Source organism: Sinocyclocheilus anshuiensis, unplaced genomic scaffold (assembly GCF_001515605.1).
Source record: "Sinocyclocheilus anshuiensis isolate Anshui unplaced genomic scaffold, SAMN03320099.WGS_v1.1 scaffold1053, whole genome shotgun sequence".
Lineage (NCBI taxonomy): Eukaryota > Metazoa > Chordata > Actinopteri > Cypriniformes > Cyprinidae > Sinocyclocheilus > Sinocyclocheilus anshuiensis.
In genome coordinates, this window is record NW_015555711.1 from 959179 (window position 1) to 975325 (window position 16147).

Here is a 16147-nt window from a genome sequence, read left to right on the forward strand (position 1 = left end):
ACACCCATTAACGTAAACTACGCCAGAGCGCATACACACCTCACGCACCGGATGCCGTGCGCGCGCCCAAAGACAGTTGGACATAGTGGTGTATTAGAGGTAAAAAATTATATAAATACTGTTCGGTTTCTGGCACAAACCGATCATTTCGTGTCTTGGGACATCAATGTGTCGTCACGAGCCGCAGGGTTTAATTTGGATTTGTCTGTGCATGTTTTTTTTACTCTCATAGATTTTGTTACCATTGCCATGCATTATACGACTGATAGACTGCAACGGTTAAAGTTAAAAATCATCAAATGTGTTCTACTGAAGAAACAAAGTCACCTACATCTTGGATGCCCTGGGGGTAAGCAGATAAACATCAAATTTTCATTTTTGGGTGAACTATCCCTTTAAATTCTTAGTGTTTTAAAGAACTTTAAGTGGGCATTCAAATGTGAGCAAATGAAATGCAAAAATAAGAGAAATGAGCATCGCAATTAAATATCCAATATCAACATGTAAATTAAAACATTAAAACTCAAATATCAGAGTTATATAATATATACATCCCTGCATACGTCCTAAAGCATAGAAGTGCTGAAGACATACCTATAAACAAAAACGTATTGCTCCTGATAGGTTTGTGTTCTCCCGAGACGTTCACTTGCCATTGAGTCATAATCATTATCATTAAGTCTGGAAAAAAATATAACAGCATTTATGCACTGTACATTTGTTTATCTCTTAAATCTGGTTACAGTGATCTCAGATTTGTTTTTTTTTTATATTTGCATATTGTCTACCTGTTGAGTGTAGCAAGCAAGCGCGGGATGGTTTTATTTTTCTGATCTCTGACCTCCTGGAGCAAACATACGTCACAGCGAGATACAATCTGCAAAAAGAACAAAACAGAACATTTTGAGACATGTTTTTATACACTATAAAAATAAATAAAAAGCATTGTAATGTTAATCCTCTTACCCGTGATATTGAATTCATGATTTTGGCATCGGCTGATTTTGAATCGCCAAAACTCTTAACATTAAAGGCACAAATTTTGAAGCCATAGCAGCTCAGCGGGTCAGAAAGAATAGAGAGAGTGAGGAGGAACAGTCTGCCGGTCATCCTGCAGGTGAAGAGCCAGAAAAACACCTCTGGAGTTAAAGCGCCATGATTCAATGGGAAAGAACAGGCTTCAAATGTGAACAATGGAGAATAAAAGACCCGAGTTAAATCATATAACAGTCAAATAAACTAATTTGACTGTACACGGTTGTTGTGAAAATGTGATCCTGAAACTGATGAGTAACACTAAAACATCATGTGATTGTGGTTTGTGGCAAGAAAAGTTCTCCTTTTTAGAACTTCTAGGAGATGTTTAGAGGATTTTTCTGTCAATTATTAACTAATTTCCCCATTCCTATCCTCAAAAGGTAATTAATCTGAACTGTAACAAGTAAAAACAAAACACACACAAGAACAAGAACAATTCATCAGGTTTGAAGAACACATTTTGAAGACCCAAAACACTTTAAATTTACCATTGAAAGTCTGATTAACAAACCTAATCGTGTTCTGATCAAAGCAGTTTTGACTACTTTTCATGTGAGACCAGTGATCTGAAAGTGACAGTTGACACCTAATGATAGACTGTGTCAGGGATCAGGATGTGTCTGCTTTAAGGTTAGTGACCTATTGTGAAGTTAATAGCCTATGCTGTTATTGGCAGTAACCCAGATTGCAGATAACATGTTGAAACACCGTCTGTGGTGGGGTAAGAGGCTTTCAAACAGCCTGCAACAGGTTTGTTTTCACACATTTTTCTAAAGAATATGTCTATATAAAACAACTGTTTGCCTAGTATCTACAACGTGGAACTCAGCACTGAGAACAGGCTCACAAACTGTAGCAGAATTGCATGCAAAGCTTAATATACTGAAAAGGAGGCCTCCTTACCTCATTTGAAATGTGTTGGGTTTCACTTCAACAATACTGCTCTCTCTCTCTTTCTTTCCCTTCCGTGGTGAAGAGTTTCCACTGGTGTTATTATACTCAGAAAGCTCGAGGACACACCTTCTTCTTGGCTATTTGTGGATAAGGGGAGGAGCGATCCTTGAAATGCATGGAGTGCGGGGCTTTCCACACCCTGCAATAGAATTATAATACAGAATGCAAAATTAACGGAATTATGTCGTGCATAATCATTTTACTCTTTACTCATCTTTCAGGTTTTTCTAGTTTAGGGCACTACTTTTACTCTAGCTTAAGTATGGTTGCATACGTGTCTGCAACAAAGCAAAATAGTTTTAAATCATTAAGTTCAAAGGTCTTTCAAATTCCAGCAAAGCTACTGATTAATCGAAAAGGCATAAATAAATATTGTTTATTCGATACGAAATATGTAGTTGTGCATGTTATTCACACAGTGTCACACCTTGCGAATTTGTTGAATAAACATTGTGTCTAATTTAATCATGCGTTCAATAACCAATAAATGTGCTACTAGTTCCATTTAACACATTTTAAGTAGCCTACATTCTACAGATTTTCACTAAACATCATCACGGAACATAAAAACTCAAGCAGTAGACGCAACTGTCGTTTTATACAGAAGAAAAAACGTTCTGCACTTTACAAGTCGGGTTATTTGACCTTAAATAAGCCTAGTTTTAGTAGAACAAAAATCTGTGTCCAACATTATAATTATAAGCTAAAACGAATGTAAACGGATTGTCTGCACACGTGACTGCTGATTTGTCAGGCGATGGCGCTAGAGAAGCGCGCTGCTTCTCCCCTGTGACGTATTTGTTTCAGAAGTTCTGCTTTATTCATCTGTTCTGCAAAGAGTTAATGTAGCTACAATTCTATTTGCAGTGGGTCTTGCAATTTTTGTCGGTTTGTTATTAAAATCAGTTTTTAGCCTTTTGTGTCCTTGAAAAACAAATTACAGGTATAAATTATAAATTACAGGTACGCCTATACACCATCTTTAGAATAAATTATTGCCTTCACTTGTGGAATTTCATGTAATTTCGCTCAATCTGCGTTTTCAGCATATGTCTTTTTGGTGAAGAACATGGCCTCTGGGAACATGATGAAAACAGAGGTGTCAGTCGCTGCTTCTTTCATCAGTGGTTTACTGAGCAGCAGCAGCAGCGACTCTCTGACTGGAGATCAGCTGCAGATCTTCACTCACACACTCACTGATGCTCTGCTGGGTGAGATAAGATGATGGGCTGACTGGGCTGACCTGCTCTTCTTTACTAATTGAGTAGCTATTCATTCCTCATAAAATGTCACCCATGTTTTGATTCATTTCAACTGATCATTTTCTCCCAGAAAAGCTGATTTTATTTAGGCTATTTAAGATCTTGATATCATCATTATTAGCCTACAATTATAGGCCTATATTTTTTGTATTTTCAAAATACTATTTTTTGAACATTGATGACATTCTTTTTTTGTATGACAATACTTGAAAATTCAGTATTCAAGCTATTGTATGCGTTTTTCCTCTCAGAGCACTATCAGCACCATTGGTTTCCTCAAGCTCCCTGCAGAGGCTCTGGCTACAGATGTTTACGGATCAACCATAAAATGGACCCGCTTATAGGAAAAGCAGCCTCTGCTGTTGGATTTACACAAGAGCAGCTTTTCTCATCACTTCCACTAGAGCTGACACTGTGGGTGGACCCTTACGAGGTGTCCTATCGGATCGGTGAGGATGGATCCACTTGTGTTCTCTACAAGTCCTCACCGCTACGGCCTAAAAGTGCCACCTCAGCAGATGCATCAGCCCACAGGAAGGAGAAACTAAAAACCAGACGATCGAATCGATCAAAAAGGTTCAACGTAATGGAAAGGTCTCTGTCATGAGAGATTTTGAAACCCTCCCTCTGTGTAAATTTTGCACTTGTTTAAAACATTAAAGAAGAAACTGAATGTGGAACATAAATGTTGCATCTTACATACATTCTCAAGCACAAAGATCATGATGATTTCATTCATATTTGATCATGGACAATGTGTAATCTTTTCATCAGAACTGTATTGATGCTTTCTAATGAAAACACTCACTTTCATTTATGAATCATGTATGAATGCACTAATTTTCCTCCCAAGTATGCCAAAACGGAAAAATGGGTTAATATGAAAAAGCACAATTAGTGTCAAAAATAAATAGAGAAATATTTTTAGTATAGGCTTTTAAGGGGCACAGTTATGATGTGGCAAAATTTGTTATTAAATGCAAATACTTCTGCATCATTGTTTTCAAATAATTTTTGAGTAACATTTATATATGTATTCTATTTAACCACTTTAACAAATAATGTAACAATTTGTTTATTTAATAAAAAAAACAATAAAGGAAAAAAGTATATAAATAGAAAACTGGTCTTTTGTATCCGAATTTTCAGAGATTCTCATAGCTACATAAATTAGTAATATATTACAAATGACCTCAGGATCAATTTAGCTCGAAAGCAAATACCATTGCACAAAATTACAGTATGAATAGGAACTATTATTATTAGAAATATTATGAAAAACTTGCATTTAAAAAATGAGAAATGTTTTCTTGGCAACTGACGTAAAATTACTGATAAAAATTTCTTGAAGTACAAAAATGGCTAAAACTAAAACTAAAAATGAAAATAAATATTAATTAAATAAACTAATTAATTAATTATTTACATATAGAAATATTTTTAAAACATGACAAAAGCACTTAACATTATATTTATAAATGATAAAATTACTAAAATGAACTGAAATTAAAATGAAAACTGCAAATGTAAAAAATTATTCAATACATTAATAGTATATTAATAATATCACTGGTTAATACTACCACTGGTGCATAATGACAAATCAGGTGTTTAGGAAATACTTAATGTGGTGGAGTTTAGTGCTTTATTTATTTATTTATTTATTTTGGAGCAAAGAAAACTTCAAAAAGGCCTGCTACCCTGGAACATTATAATTTATTTTTTTCTCAGAAGCTCTATAATAAAGGGTTTTTCAGGTATCTTCACAGTCGGACACTGTACAGTTGTTACTCAACTAATATATTTTGCCTGAAACAAGCCAAAACGCTAAAGCTCCTCAACTCACTCTCACATCTGTTGAGATGTTCACACTCTCTCCATTATGCATCAGTTGGTAGAGCTGCAGACAAACCGTGCAGAATAATATCTGGACTTTACCACAAAGATTCTTTGCCCACAGTAATAATTTTGCCCATCATTTTCTTTATCTGCATGTTAAACTGTCTAGTCTGTCTAGGCCAGGGGTAGGCAAGTTCGGTCCTAGAGAGCCGCAGTCCTGCAGAGTTCAGCTCCAACCCTAATCAAACACACCTGAACAAGCTAATCAATGTCTTCAGGATTACTAAGGCTATAGGCAGGTGAGTTTTGTTTTCAGGGTTGGAGCTGAACTCTGCAGGACTGCGGCTCTCTAGGACCGAACTTGCCTACCCCTGGTCTAGGCTCTTTCTTTCTCTTCTCCTTTAATTTCATCCTGTGTCCCATCAGGTTAAGTAACGGCAACCAGTCAGAGGGAGGTCGAGGAAGTGCCTTTTAGAAGTCTTGGCATGCATTTGTTTGAACACCTGGTTAATTCTGTTCCCAGGTTAAAATAAGATGTAATAGTACTCTAACGGTGTCCAAAAACCTGCAGATCTCTGTTAAAGCCATCAGATCTTTATCGCTTCTTAGAAGCGATAGAAGATGGTGTTACAGCATGTCAGCTGAATCATGTCTGAAATATATTTCACAGCACTTTCTCACGCATTAGATGATATTATTTCTCTTGACCAAAAATGAAAGATTTTCTTTGGCTTAATCAGGGGGACAGACGTTTTTCTCCCTCTTCTCTCAATTCATCCCGATACCTCCCAAACAAACCCAGCTGCATTTCTAACAATAAAGCTTTTCAACATCACATAGCGATGGATTTTAAGTTTTAAGGGTTCACCATATTCAAACATGCTGTCCAAGATTCCTGAACTAATAATAATTTCCTGTTGAATTCTGTCCTTTATTTCCATGGCCAGCACTGTTCATTCCCTCCAGTATTTTCTGAATCACAGTGTTCCCTGAAAATGTCTCATTATAGCCTATCAGACAAAGATGGAATACACGTCTTATTATTGTCAGATTATGCTTATTCACAAGAATTGCAATGTTGTTTTTATCCACTTTACTCCACAATTTCAAAACATATGGACAAAGCACTTGCATTTATTTTGGCGGGAATGAGGCGAGTGATCTGTTAAGACAGCACAGAGTGGGTTAAGGCCAGTTTCATGAAGTGTTTTTTAATGGTTCACAGGCAGTCAGTGCAGAGACACTCTTTAAAGGTCTCATTTTACTCGGAGGCTGTGACACACTGCGCTGCTCCTCTCCCTTCTTCACTCACCACAACAACCGTTTCTCCTCACATGATGATGGATCTGAGGATTTTACTCTTTTTCGTGACCATGCCCTGGATATTTTGTGAACCGGCAAGAACCAGTAAAGTGGTGCCTAAACACAAAGGGATATTGAAAATAGTAGATGATGAAGAATTCATCTCAGAGAGTAGAATTGTCGTGGAAGCCAAGAAACCAAAGGTATGGCATTTTAATGCTGATAATGCTAATTTGTATACATTGTGATATTAAAATGGAATTTTGCTGAACACATTCATGTTCTTGAGGGCTAAAACGAATATATGTATTTGTATAATCAGAATGCCAGATATCATAAATCTGTTCCAAGAAAGGTATGCAATGGAAAACCTGTTAAATCCATAATGGGATTATATCCGATGGAAAACAGCACCATCGGCAAATTATCTGGGTTTATCTGAGCTCATCGAACTTGTTGGTTTTGAGAGGAAACAAAATAATATAGTTTTCTTTTCATCTGCTTTACTAGAAAAAAGTCATTCTTAGCGCAGACTATGATAGTCCAGTTGACACAGATGATGAAGGTCCGGGAGCTGACCATAAAGATGACAAGGGTAATTGCTTATTACTTCAAGTTCGCAATCATTTGATTCAAGATAATATTTAAGCCTATTTATTTCTATTTCGTTTTTCAGAACTTCCCACATGCCTGATGTGTGTGTGTCTAACTGGATCGGTGTACTGTGAGGAGGTTTCTCCTGACATGACAACAGTTCCACCACTGCCAAAGGAAACGGCTTACCTCTATGCACGCTTCAACAAAATCGCTAAAATTACCAACAGAGACTTTGCCGATATTGGTGAGGGAAAAGCTTTTTAGGTGTGGCCACCAAAGACACAATGTGTAATGACTGGAACTGGATCAATGTAATCAAAGCAACTGAGTGAAATTTTCCTTGCCACTTTTAATGGCTCTAAAACAGAACTGAGAAAGTGCGTTTAGGTCCCTTAGAGTCTCTGGTATAGAAGGGGAGACAAACCTAGAAGGCTTTGTGCATTTAAAAGGATAGTTCACCCAAAAATGAAAAATAATATTATTTACTCACCCTCATGTCACCCATGTGACTTTCTTTTTGTGGACATTTGGACTCCATTGATCTTCACTGCAAACTCTTAAAACTAACGGTTCTTCTGAGGCATCTATGATTCCATTATCTTTAACATCCATGGAATCCTTCCAGTACACAAATGGTTCTTGATATTGGAAAAATACTTTCTTTCTTTAGACATTTGGACCCCATTGACTTTCACTGTACACTCTTAAAAATAAAGGTTCTTTACTGGCATCTATGATTCCATGAAGAAACTTTAACATCCATGGAATCTTTCGAATACACAAAAGGTTCTTGATATTGGAACAATGTTCTTCACACCAAGAAAAAATGGTTCTTTTAAGAACTGTTTACTGAATGGTTCTTCTATGGCATTGTTGAGAAACCCCCCTTTTGGAACATTTATTTTTATGAGTGCACGGCCAAAAAAAAAAAGAAAAAATGTGAGCCATATTTTCTATGTTCCACAGAAGAAATAAAGTGAAACAGGTTTGGAATGACACGAGAGTGAGTAAATGATGACAGGAAGTTAATAAAAAAAAAACATATTCAGTTGCAGCCCAGTGGGAATGTCCAAATCTGTAAATACATCCATATTGTGTTGTTTTACAGCCACGCTGAGAAGAATTGACCTGACTGGCAATCTGATCTCTGAAATAGAAGATGGAGCCTTTTCAAAACTCGACCAGCTTGAGGAACTAACATTAGCTGAGAACAAACTGGTCAAACTGCCAATGCTGCCGGCTAAACTTGTGTCTCTCAATGTCAACCACAATCTACTTAAAACAAAGGGAATAAAAGCAAACATTTTTAAGGTAAAAATGAATAAAAGAAAGATTCTGAAATAATACATTGTTATGTTACTCATAAGTGGCTTCTATCTTTTGCATTAGAAACTCACCAAGCTATCATACCTGTACCTTGGAGACAACGGGCTGGAGGCTGTCCCGCTGCTGCCGGAAACCCTCCGCGTGGTTCATCTGCATGTATGGTCATCACTATTGTGATGTATCTAGCCTATATATAGATTGTAGTATTTAGTGTGTCCCCTATATGTATAAATTCTTTTCAAATCATTTTCAGAACAACAACATAACGTCACTGACGGATGCCACATTCTGCAAAGGAAATAACACGCACTACATCAGGTACAACATGCAGGAGGTTCGGCTGGACGGAAACCCGATAACGTTGGCCCAGCATCCCAACAGCTTCATCTGTCTGAGAGCTCTACCAATTGGACACTACAAGTGATCCGCTGAGAAAGAAGAAAATGTTCCTCAAGCCATTGTCCAACTGGCAACCACTGTTAAGATGAAGATTTAACAGCTTAATAAAGAATTTTGACTTTTGAGTGCATTGAGCATTTAGACATTTAAGATCATTTACATCATTTGTTAGAAGCATATACAGGCAATAACAACTTTTTCTTGACTTTTTTTTTTTTTTACAGTGTAATCATTTTATTCATGTTTTTGAAAGTAAAAATTGTAGTAATGTCTGTGAACTTAAAATTGGAAAAAGATATTCAGTGGTTACTGTTACTGATATCCAATGCTGGTAAATAAATTCACTATGGACTGACACATTTGCTGGACTTTATCTTCGTAAACTTAAATTGCACAAAGTGTGCACTACAATAGACCATCTTTTTTTCCTGTTTCCACTAAAGCTGGGTAAAAAAAATTAAGTAAAGGATAAATTCTCATAATTATGTCTTAGCATACACTGATAAAGTCTATCATAAAAATGACTTAGTATGACTTAGGAACTATGAAAGTTTCTCATTATTGTAAGTCATTATAACAATATACTGTCATGATTATTAGATATGAAAATTAGATTTTTTTCTAATTTTAATGATATAAACTCATGATAAACATTTGTCATTATTATTATAATGAGCAATAATTAAAAGAAATGTATAAATGTTCTCATAAATAAGTAACTTTCTCGATATAATGAGATGCTAAGTCCTAATTGTGAGAAAGTTTCTCATTATTATGACTTACAGAATCGTATTTTTTACTTTTTACAAGCTTCCAAAGTGTATTATTTAGAATCGCAGAAAAGACAGAACTTTTTTTGTGTAAACAGCCATCTTTATCTTTTAGACAATACAAAAAATGCCATCTTCCTTACAGAAACAAACATTGGCAGCCTTCTGCACCTCATTTGTCCTCATAATCACGCAGTCCATGTCACAGCTGCACTACAGTTTATGTATAATAATATACCCATTTTTGAATGATATCAAAAGTGTGTTAAGTGTGCAAAAGTCTCAAAACTGTGTTTGTTTCAGTCTCTTTATCATGACGATCATTTATTTCCAGTGTGTTCTGATGATCTCATTTGGCTTCAGAGTCTGTGAGCACAAAGCCCTCCTCAATCTTGTGCTGGTATTCCCTCTCCGATTGTTTTCTTCTGTAGACATCATCTGTGAAGCCAGAAAATTATATAATTACTTGTCCATAAAAATAACCAATACATAATTAAAAATGAATTCTTAATAGGCTATAGGACTACATAAATATATTAATGTATAATACATTCATCTTCACATAATCTAAGCATAATGTAAATTAAGCACCGTTGTACCCTACCTAATTAAGATTAATGATACACATTAAACGTATTTTGGTTTTAAAGATTTCAGAAGTAAATCATTATTCTCGTTCGATGAAGGATAAAAGGACAGCCCTGCGCAAAGAGGACGCAGAATGATGCACATAAACGCTTCAAAGAGAGGGGCATGCATCAGTGTTGCCAAGTCCGCGGATTTCCCGCGGAATTGGGATACTTTATCATTGTTGCCGCGGGTTGTTTTCCATGTCCGCGGGTTGTTGAAGCGACCCCAATAACGTGATATTCAGCCCCTGGAATGCGAATTTTACGTGAGGAACCCCCGGAACGCGATTTTTACCGGGGAACCCCCCTTGAAACGCGATTGGGCTAGTTTTGAGCATAGACTGTAGGCGGGTTTTGTTGTGAAAACCTGGCAACCCTGGCAGCATACTTACAAAACGTTTCTTTTCCTATTCTCACGTTTATCATCATCCACTCCATGACACCCCCGATACAGAAGAACAAGGGCAAAAATCTGTACGTCCCAAGACGTCTTTTTCCAGGTACAAGACTTAATATATATTTTAGGTTCTGACTTTTTCTAAACATCTTTTTCTTTCAAAACACAGTCAACGGCAAGGCACCTTTAAAGCACAGCACAATAATATGCACTTATGAAAATGAGTTTTGATCGCTAGAATACAACATCCGAACAGTTGTCCTTCAACACTGAGCTTGCACCGTCTTCACGCATGTTACCGCTGCGGCTGCGCTGACAGAACAGGAGAACAAAAACATGGCGGCGTGAACGTCACGGATAGTGTGTTCTAATAGGTCCGCTGGCAGGACTCTACCAAGTCTCTGACATACAGGGACTATTCATCATTACTGGGGTTCTCAGTCGCTGCTACAAAGCTAAAAAAAAAGTAAAGAAATAAATCTATATACTTTTATATACAAACCATAAAATATATAAACAAATATTTATAATCACACTAAGGGAAAGTTCACCCAAAAATGAAAATTTGGTCAGCAGAATGTTGGTAACTAAAATTTGACAGTAAGCATTGACTTCCATAATATGGCAACTGTTTGGCTACCAACTTTCTTCAAAATGTTGTAGTGTGTTGTGGTGTTCAACAGAAGAAAGAAACTTAAACAGGTTTGGAGAAACCTGAGAGTGACATGATGCCAGAATTTTCATTTTTGAGTGAACTATCGCTTTAAGATTTAAAACATTTACCTTTGAAATGTGCCTCTCTATTATTTAGCAGTAGATCATTTGCAGTGGATAATAAAATAAGACAACTGACTCATATTGATGCTTTTTTTTTAAATGAAACCGATGAACAAATGAAATTTATTTCCATTTACAGCATGTGGACACTTAATACTTAAAAGAATGTGTTAGAAATACATGCACGCTAACATCTTGATGTTGCACATAGTGCACAATGTTTGACAGATTTCTGATCTGATGGAATGAATGAATACCTGAAACAATTTTGTTTTTGCTTTTTTTAAATGATTGTGGGCAAGGTGTTCATAGATTACTGAAAGATGCTTGAGTATTATCTGAATATGTACTGCAAATGCATTTCTATCATATATTATTTTAATGCTTTTGCGAAATATTCTGCATTGCATGATGTGATCCTTTACATTTCATTCCCTTTTTCTTCTGCTTGGTCTCAACCGACAATGGAATTTCTACAGATTGAAACATTGCATTGGAAAGAGCAGCAACTACATTTGGTAGCACATTCATAGATTGGTCAATCTTCTACTTTATATGCTAGCCGGCAGAAAGTCCAGTGGTGCTCCACTGTGTTCTCGTTGGCACGCTCGCTCATGTGGTGCACCCGTGTGTTCCGGATCGTGAATCCCTGTTTGGTGATGTAGTCCATGAGGTGGACCCTTAGAGACACCTCTTGATGGTGGTCACAAGGTCCAAAGGTGAAGGACACCTGACAGTCTCTGGTGTCCATCATGTGTTTGTTCCACTTAGTGAAGTTGTTGGATATTCCCTCCAGCAGCGAGTGGACCTTGGTGGTTATGGTTAGTTGCGTGATAATAACCGCTACTGGGTTGGAGTACTTAGACAGCTTGCGAGTGCTGGACAACTCCACCACCTGCTCAAAGGTGTCCAGCGGGTACAGAGGCTTTGGGTCATTGAGGCACTGGATTAAAGGCTCGATCTGATAGAAGTCAGCTTCTTTACGCAGAAGGTCCATCTCCGTGAAGTCAACAGGAAGAGTGAGCTCGGATGTGCGCAGGAAGTTTAATATGTAGCGGAAAAGCGTCCCGTCCCGGTCGATGAAGTAGTTTCCCTGAGCGTCCCGTGTGGTGGGGAAGTCGCCGCGGAACATGGCGCCCAGCATGGAGTCTGGGTAACGTTGAAGAGTGGAGATAGAGGTCGTGTAGAGGTGACCCCCAACATTTAAGGTGACTGGGTGAGTCAGCTACAAGAGATGGACAAAAGCAGAGAATCATTAATGCAGTTCATCACATTTAATAGGTTCATTGGCAATTTTAATGCAGCTAATCTGTCACTGAAGAAGTGCTAATTAAACGTCACTGTTTTGGAGGGCTGAAACCATTAATTGAAACAATTTCGGATGAATCTCATTTTTTGCTCTTTAGAGAGCTGACATTTCTGTGCCTCACTAATAACGGGAAAAATTCTAAATTCAGGAAACGTTTCTTTTAATTCATGTGTTGGAATGTGAATCAAATTGCCGACAGCCAACAGGATGCTGAACTGGAATAGAAAAGGAAGGTTTGTTAAGCTTGACATTTTGCTTTAAAGTTTAAATAACTCCCTTAAAGCTTATAATTTGAAGGTTACGCAGACCTTACCGTCAGTCAGACATAAAGACAGACAGACAAATAGCCCATCTATCTATGGAAATATTAACCCATTTGAATGTCAGTTATGAGAAAACCTTTGATCCGATCAGTTATGAAGTATAACAAGCCAAGTCAGAACAGGCTGAAGGTCTCTGCCGATGATGGTGGATGAAGTTTAAAAATTACAGCTGTAAGTTTTCACTGACAATCTATAGGACCTTTGGGATTTTTATTTAACTGCAAAGGCCCGTTCACACCAAGAAAAATGGCCATAACTATGAAGTTTTAATAATCGTTCTAATTGTATGACAAATAGGGAAATCCACACCACATCTATAATGTTAATAACACAGAGAAACAATCATTGGAATCACTTTAACTTTTTTTTTTTTTGGCTGAAAAACTATAAAATAATTGACAGTGAGAATCAAGATCAGAATCCACCGACATTAAAGAGCTCGAGCATTTAAAGCGGCAGACAATATAATCTTTATACTTATCATTCTTGGTTAAACTGACTTTTAGTCTGATCAGTTAAGAAAAACAGCAATAGGGCTGCACGATTAATCGAAAGCGATTGTCATGCGCATTTTGTTAAAAAAGCCGGTTCTGTAATCAGCACGAAATCATCATCACGTGCTTTCAGATGGAGCAGAATTTACTACACATAGTAAACGTTCACTGTTCACAAACGTTCGCAGACGATTTTATTGCGCAATTCTGAAATCGAAGAAATCGTTCGCGATAATGACAGCTGTTTGCATAGCTTCTCAGTGAACTACGGCTCTGTGAAGTAAATGCTGCTCCATCTGAAAACATGTGAAAATACCACATTTAATAACATTTTTACTCCAAACTCACTTCATAACGTCAGTCGAGTGTTTGAAATAAATCCTTCTGTGAGATTATGTGATTCTTACACAGAATAAGGCACGCAACATATTTCATAGTATTTAAGCAGTGATAAAGGCATTGCATTATAAATATACTTTATTTTAATGAAAATTATAATAATAAGAACTCAGATAAACCGTATATTGCCATAGTCATGTGTTTATTAGTCACTTTGAATCAATGAAAGCAGTTGAATCTTCTGTTTATTCAGCTGCAGCGATAGGCATTTTCTGGTTTTCTTCTGCGAGGCGTATTTGGAGTTTCAGCGCGAGAGCGCTCTCTGGCCTTTGGATGGAGATTTACTGCTGATCACAGAACCGTGCTTCACTGAAAGATACGCATGACAATCGCAGCTTCTGTCGAATCGCGATCTCGATTCCATTTCGATTTATCGTGCAGCCCTATACAGCAATCCATTTTTTTTTGCAATTCATAAAATTCAAGATAATTAACGGTATTCTAGGATATTAATTGTTCTTCAACCTTGGTCCATAAAATTAAAGTTAATTTATTAAATATATAAATACATTAAGAACATATTTTATAGGTGCCATTTAAAACACATCTATTTTTTTAGTTCAAAAAAGGTTTTATCAAGCCAAATTTATCTTAATTATTTTGTTCTAGATAAAAACGCATATTACAGTTATATAAATGTCTGAATTTCGATTACATGTAATTCTACTTCAAATTCAAATAGCAGTTCTGCACAGCACACAACTGTGGCTAATAAGCGCTTGATAACAATAACTTGTATTAAATATTTTTCCACATACATACCCTATTCCCCCAGTCCCCATTATCCATTTGATAAGGATAGGTAAACCGGTCTGATCCACAGAAGTCCGGATATTATACTTGAATAGACCTGCAAAAAGAGACACTTATTAGCCCTACATTACGGCACATAAATATGTATAGACCTCACTTGAGAATCTCAGTTTTTTTAACACATCCGAGACGATAATGAAGAACACCATGAGATAAACACAGGATGCATTACTGTGTGAGAAAGCTCAATGAATTGGATGCTCAATAGCATGCTAGGTGTTTTGGTTAGGCATGTAAACAGGTTTTCGGTTTCCCTCGAAAGAAGTTAAGAACGTCCAGCGACGGTGCCTGGTGACATCTAACGTTAACGTTAAAAACATGAAAACGTTGTAATAAAATGAAGCGTTTTTTTAGTAACCTTTGCTAACCAGCTATCATAATACACAGCTAGCTCCCTGCTAACTCCTAATGTGAGAGTGACAAATGAATAAAATAAACGTTTTTCCTGACAGTCATACTGTATGTGATAACCCTATCCTTACCAGTCTCCAGGCCTGAGGGGTTTAATCGTCTGTTTTGATTGCGGCTGTACAGGACACTGAGTGTTTTAGCTGCTCAAAGACGAGAATACAGCAGCCGCACTGTCACGTGACCCACACTAGCGTACATTAATGGCAGTGACAGGAGGATCACAACACATCTGTGCAAAAGAACAACAGCTCTGTGCTGAAGAAGCTTGTGTTAAAGGCATCTATATTGATCTCATCTGCAATGCTAGATTTTTAAAGTTGGGGATAAAATGTTGCTTTGCATAAATACCACATCACTACAAAAAGGTGACTTTACTGACAGAACTTCACCAGTAAAAAAAGAACCAGAAGTTTTTGGACATGGGAAATCAGTTTATTGGACATGTACCATAGCTGTAGCTACTGAAAGGCAGGAATGATGCTAGAAGCCCACAACAATTCCAGCAGGATTAATGTAGGAAAATAATTAATAAATGGTATATACAATGTAGCCTATGTTTCTTCTAATTAATCCACACACCGTGCTTTGCATAGTGCAAGCAATGTTAATGTTTTAATCCTTATTTTAATATTTAAATCCATCATCACCCCCACCTAATGAATGAAGAGTTCAAATGCAAAAGCCTCTAAGTGACGTCTAAAATTAGTATTTTTCTCAGGCTCCTTTGTTTATGTTCAGTTACTTCACTTTAAAGGGGTCATATGATGCAATTTCATTTTTTCCTTTCTCTTTGGAGTGTTACAAGCTCTTGGTGCATAAAGAAGATCTGTAAATTTGCAAAGACTAAAGTCTCAAATCCAAAGAGATATTCTTTATAAAAGTTAAGAGTCAGCCACACCTACCTAAAACGGCTTGTTCTAACACGCCCCCACATGTCTACGTCACTATGTGGGAAGATTTGCATAACGCCGCCCAAATGTTCACGCAAAGAAAGAAGGCGTAACTTTTATTCTCGCTGTAGTATTGTTGCCGCCGCCACCATGTCTTGAAGGTGCTGTGTGTTTCGTTGTGAAAGCGAAATGACTTTGTTTGGTCTTCCAAAAGAGGA

The 16147-nt window shown here is 37.0% G+C and overlaps 5 protein-coding genes across 5 annotated transcripts in view; 2 read left to right on the forward strand and 3 right to left on the reverse strand.

The window, feature by feature from the left end:
* The window catches only part of dnase1l1 (deoxyribonuclease I-like 1), a 7760-nt gene extending 5702 nt beyond the window's left edge, over window positions 1–2058 (reverse strand). The window contains exons 1-4 of the mRNA XM_016465123.1: window positions 1942–2058; window positions 967–1111; window positions 789–877; window positions 595–681 (exon numbers count right to left, since the gene is read on the reverse strand). Coding sequence (XP_016320609.1) covers window positions 595–681; window positions 789–877; window positions 967–1111; window positions 1942–1946 — 326 coding nt within the window. The 5' untranslated portion in view covers window positions 1947–2058. The remainder of the gene's footprint in view (window positions 1–594; window positions 682–788; window positions 878–966; window positions 1112–1941) is intronic.
* A 1021-nt stretch (window positions 2059–3079) lies between these two features.
* LOC107671934 (protein BTG1-like) lies at window positions 3080–3861 on the forward strand. The gene is made up of 2 exons (XM_016464947.1): window positions 3080–3203; window positions 3506–3861. Exons 1-2 carry the CDS (start codon window positions 3080–3082, stop codon window positions 3859–3861), a joined length of 480 nt encoding a protein of 159 aa, XP_016320433.1.
* Window positions 3862–6345: 2484 nt separating this feature from the next.
* On the forward strand, window positions 6346–9003 carry ognb (osteoglycin, paralog b). The gene is made up of 6 exons (XM_016464980.1): window positions 6346–6598; window positions 6906–6990; window positions 7072–7236; window positions 8101–8303; window positions 8382–8474; window positions 8572–9003. Exons 1-6 carry the CDS (start codon window positions 6428–6430, stop codon window positions 8740–8742), a joined length of 888 nt encoding a protein of 295 aa, XP_016320466.1. The 5' UTR covers window positions 6346–6427; the 3' UTR covers window positions 8743–9003.
* A 577-nt stretch (window positions 9004–9580) lies between these two features.
* Window positions 9581–10844, reverse strand: LOC107671967 (small integral membrane protein 4-like). Its single transcript, XM_016464984.1, has 2 exons — window positions 10509–10844; window positions 9581–9925 (listed from the first exon to the last, which is right to left on the reverse strand). Exons 1-2 carry the CDS (start codon window positions 10660–10662, stop codon window positions 9837–9839), a joined length of 243 nt encoding a protein of 80 aa, XP_016320470.1. The 5' UTR covers window positions 10663–10844; the 3' UTR covers window positions 9581–9836.
* A 534-nt stretch (window positions 10845–11378) lies between these two features.
* On the reverse strand, window positions 11379–15223 carry kctd6b (potassium channel tetramerization domain containing 6b). Its single transcript, XM_016464968.1, has 3 exons — window positions 15111–15223; window positions 14578–14665; window positions 11379–12515 (listed from the first exon to the last, which is right to left on the reverse strand). Exons 2-3 carry the CDS (start codon window positions 14602–14604, stop codon window positions 11829–11831), a joined length of 714 nt encoding a protein of 237 aa, XP_016320454.1. The 5' UTR covers window positions 14605–14665; window positions 15111–15223; the 3' UTR covers window positions 11379–11828.
* Between the last annotated feature and the right edge of the window lie 924 nt (window positions 15224–16147).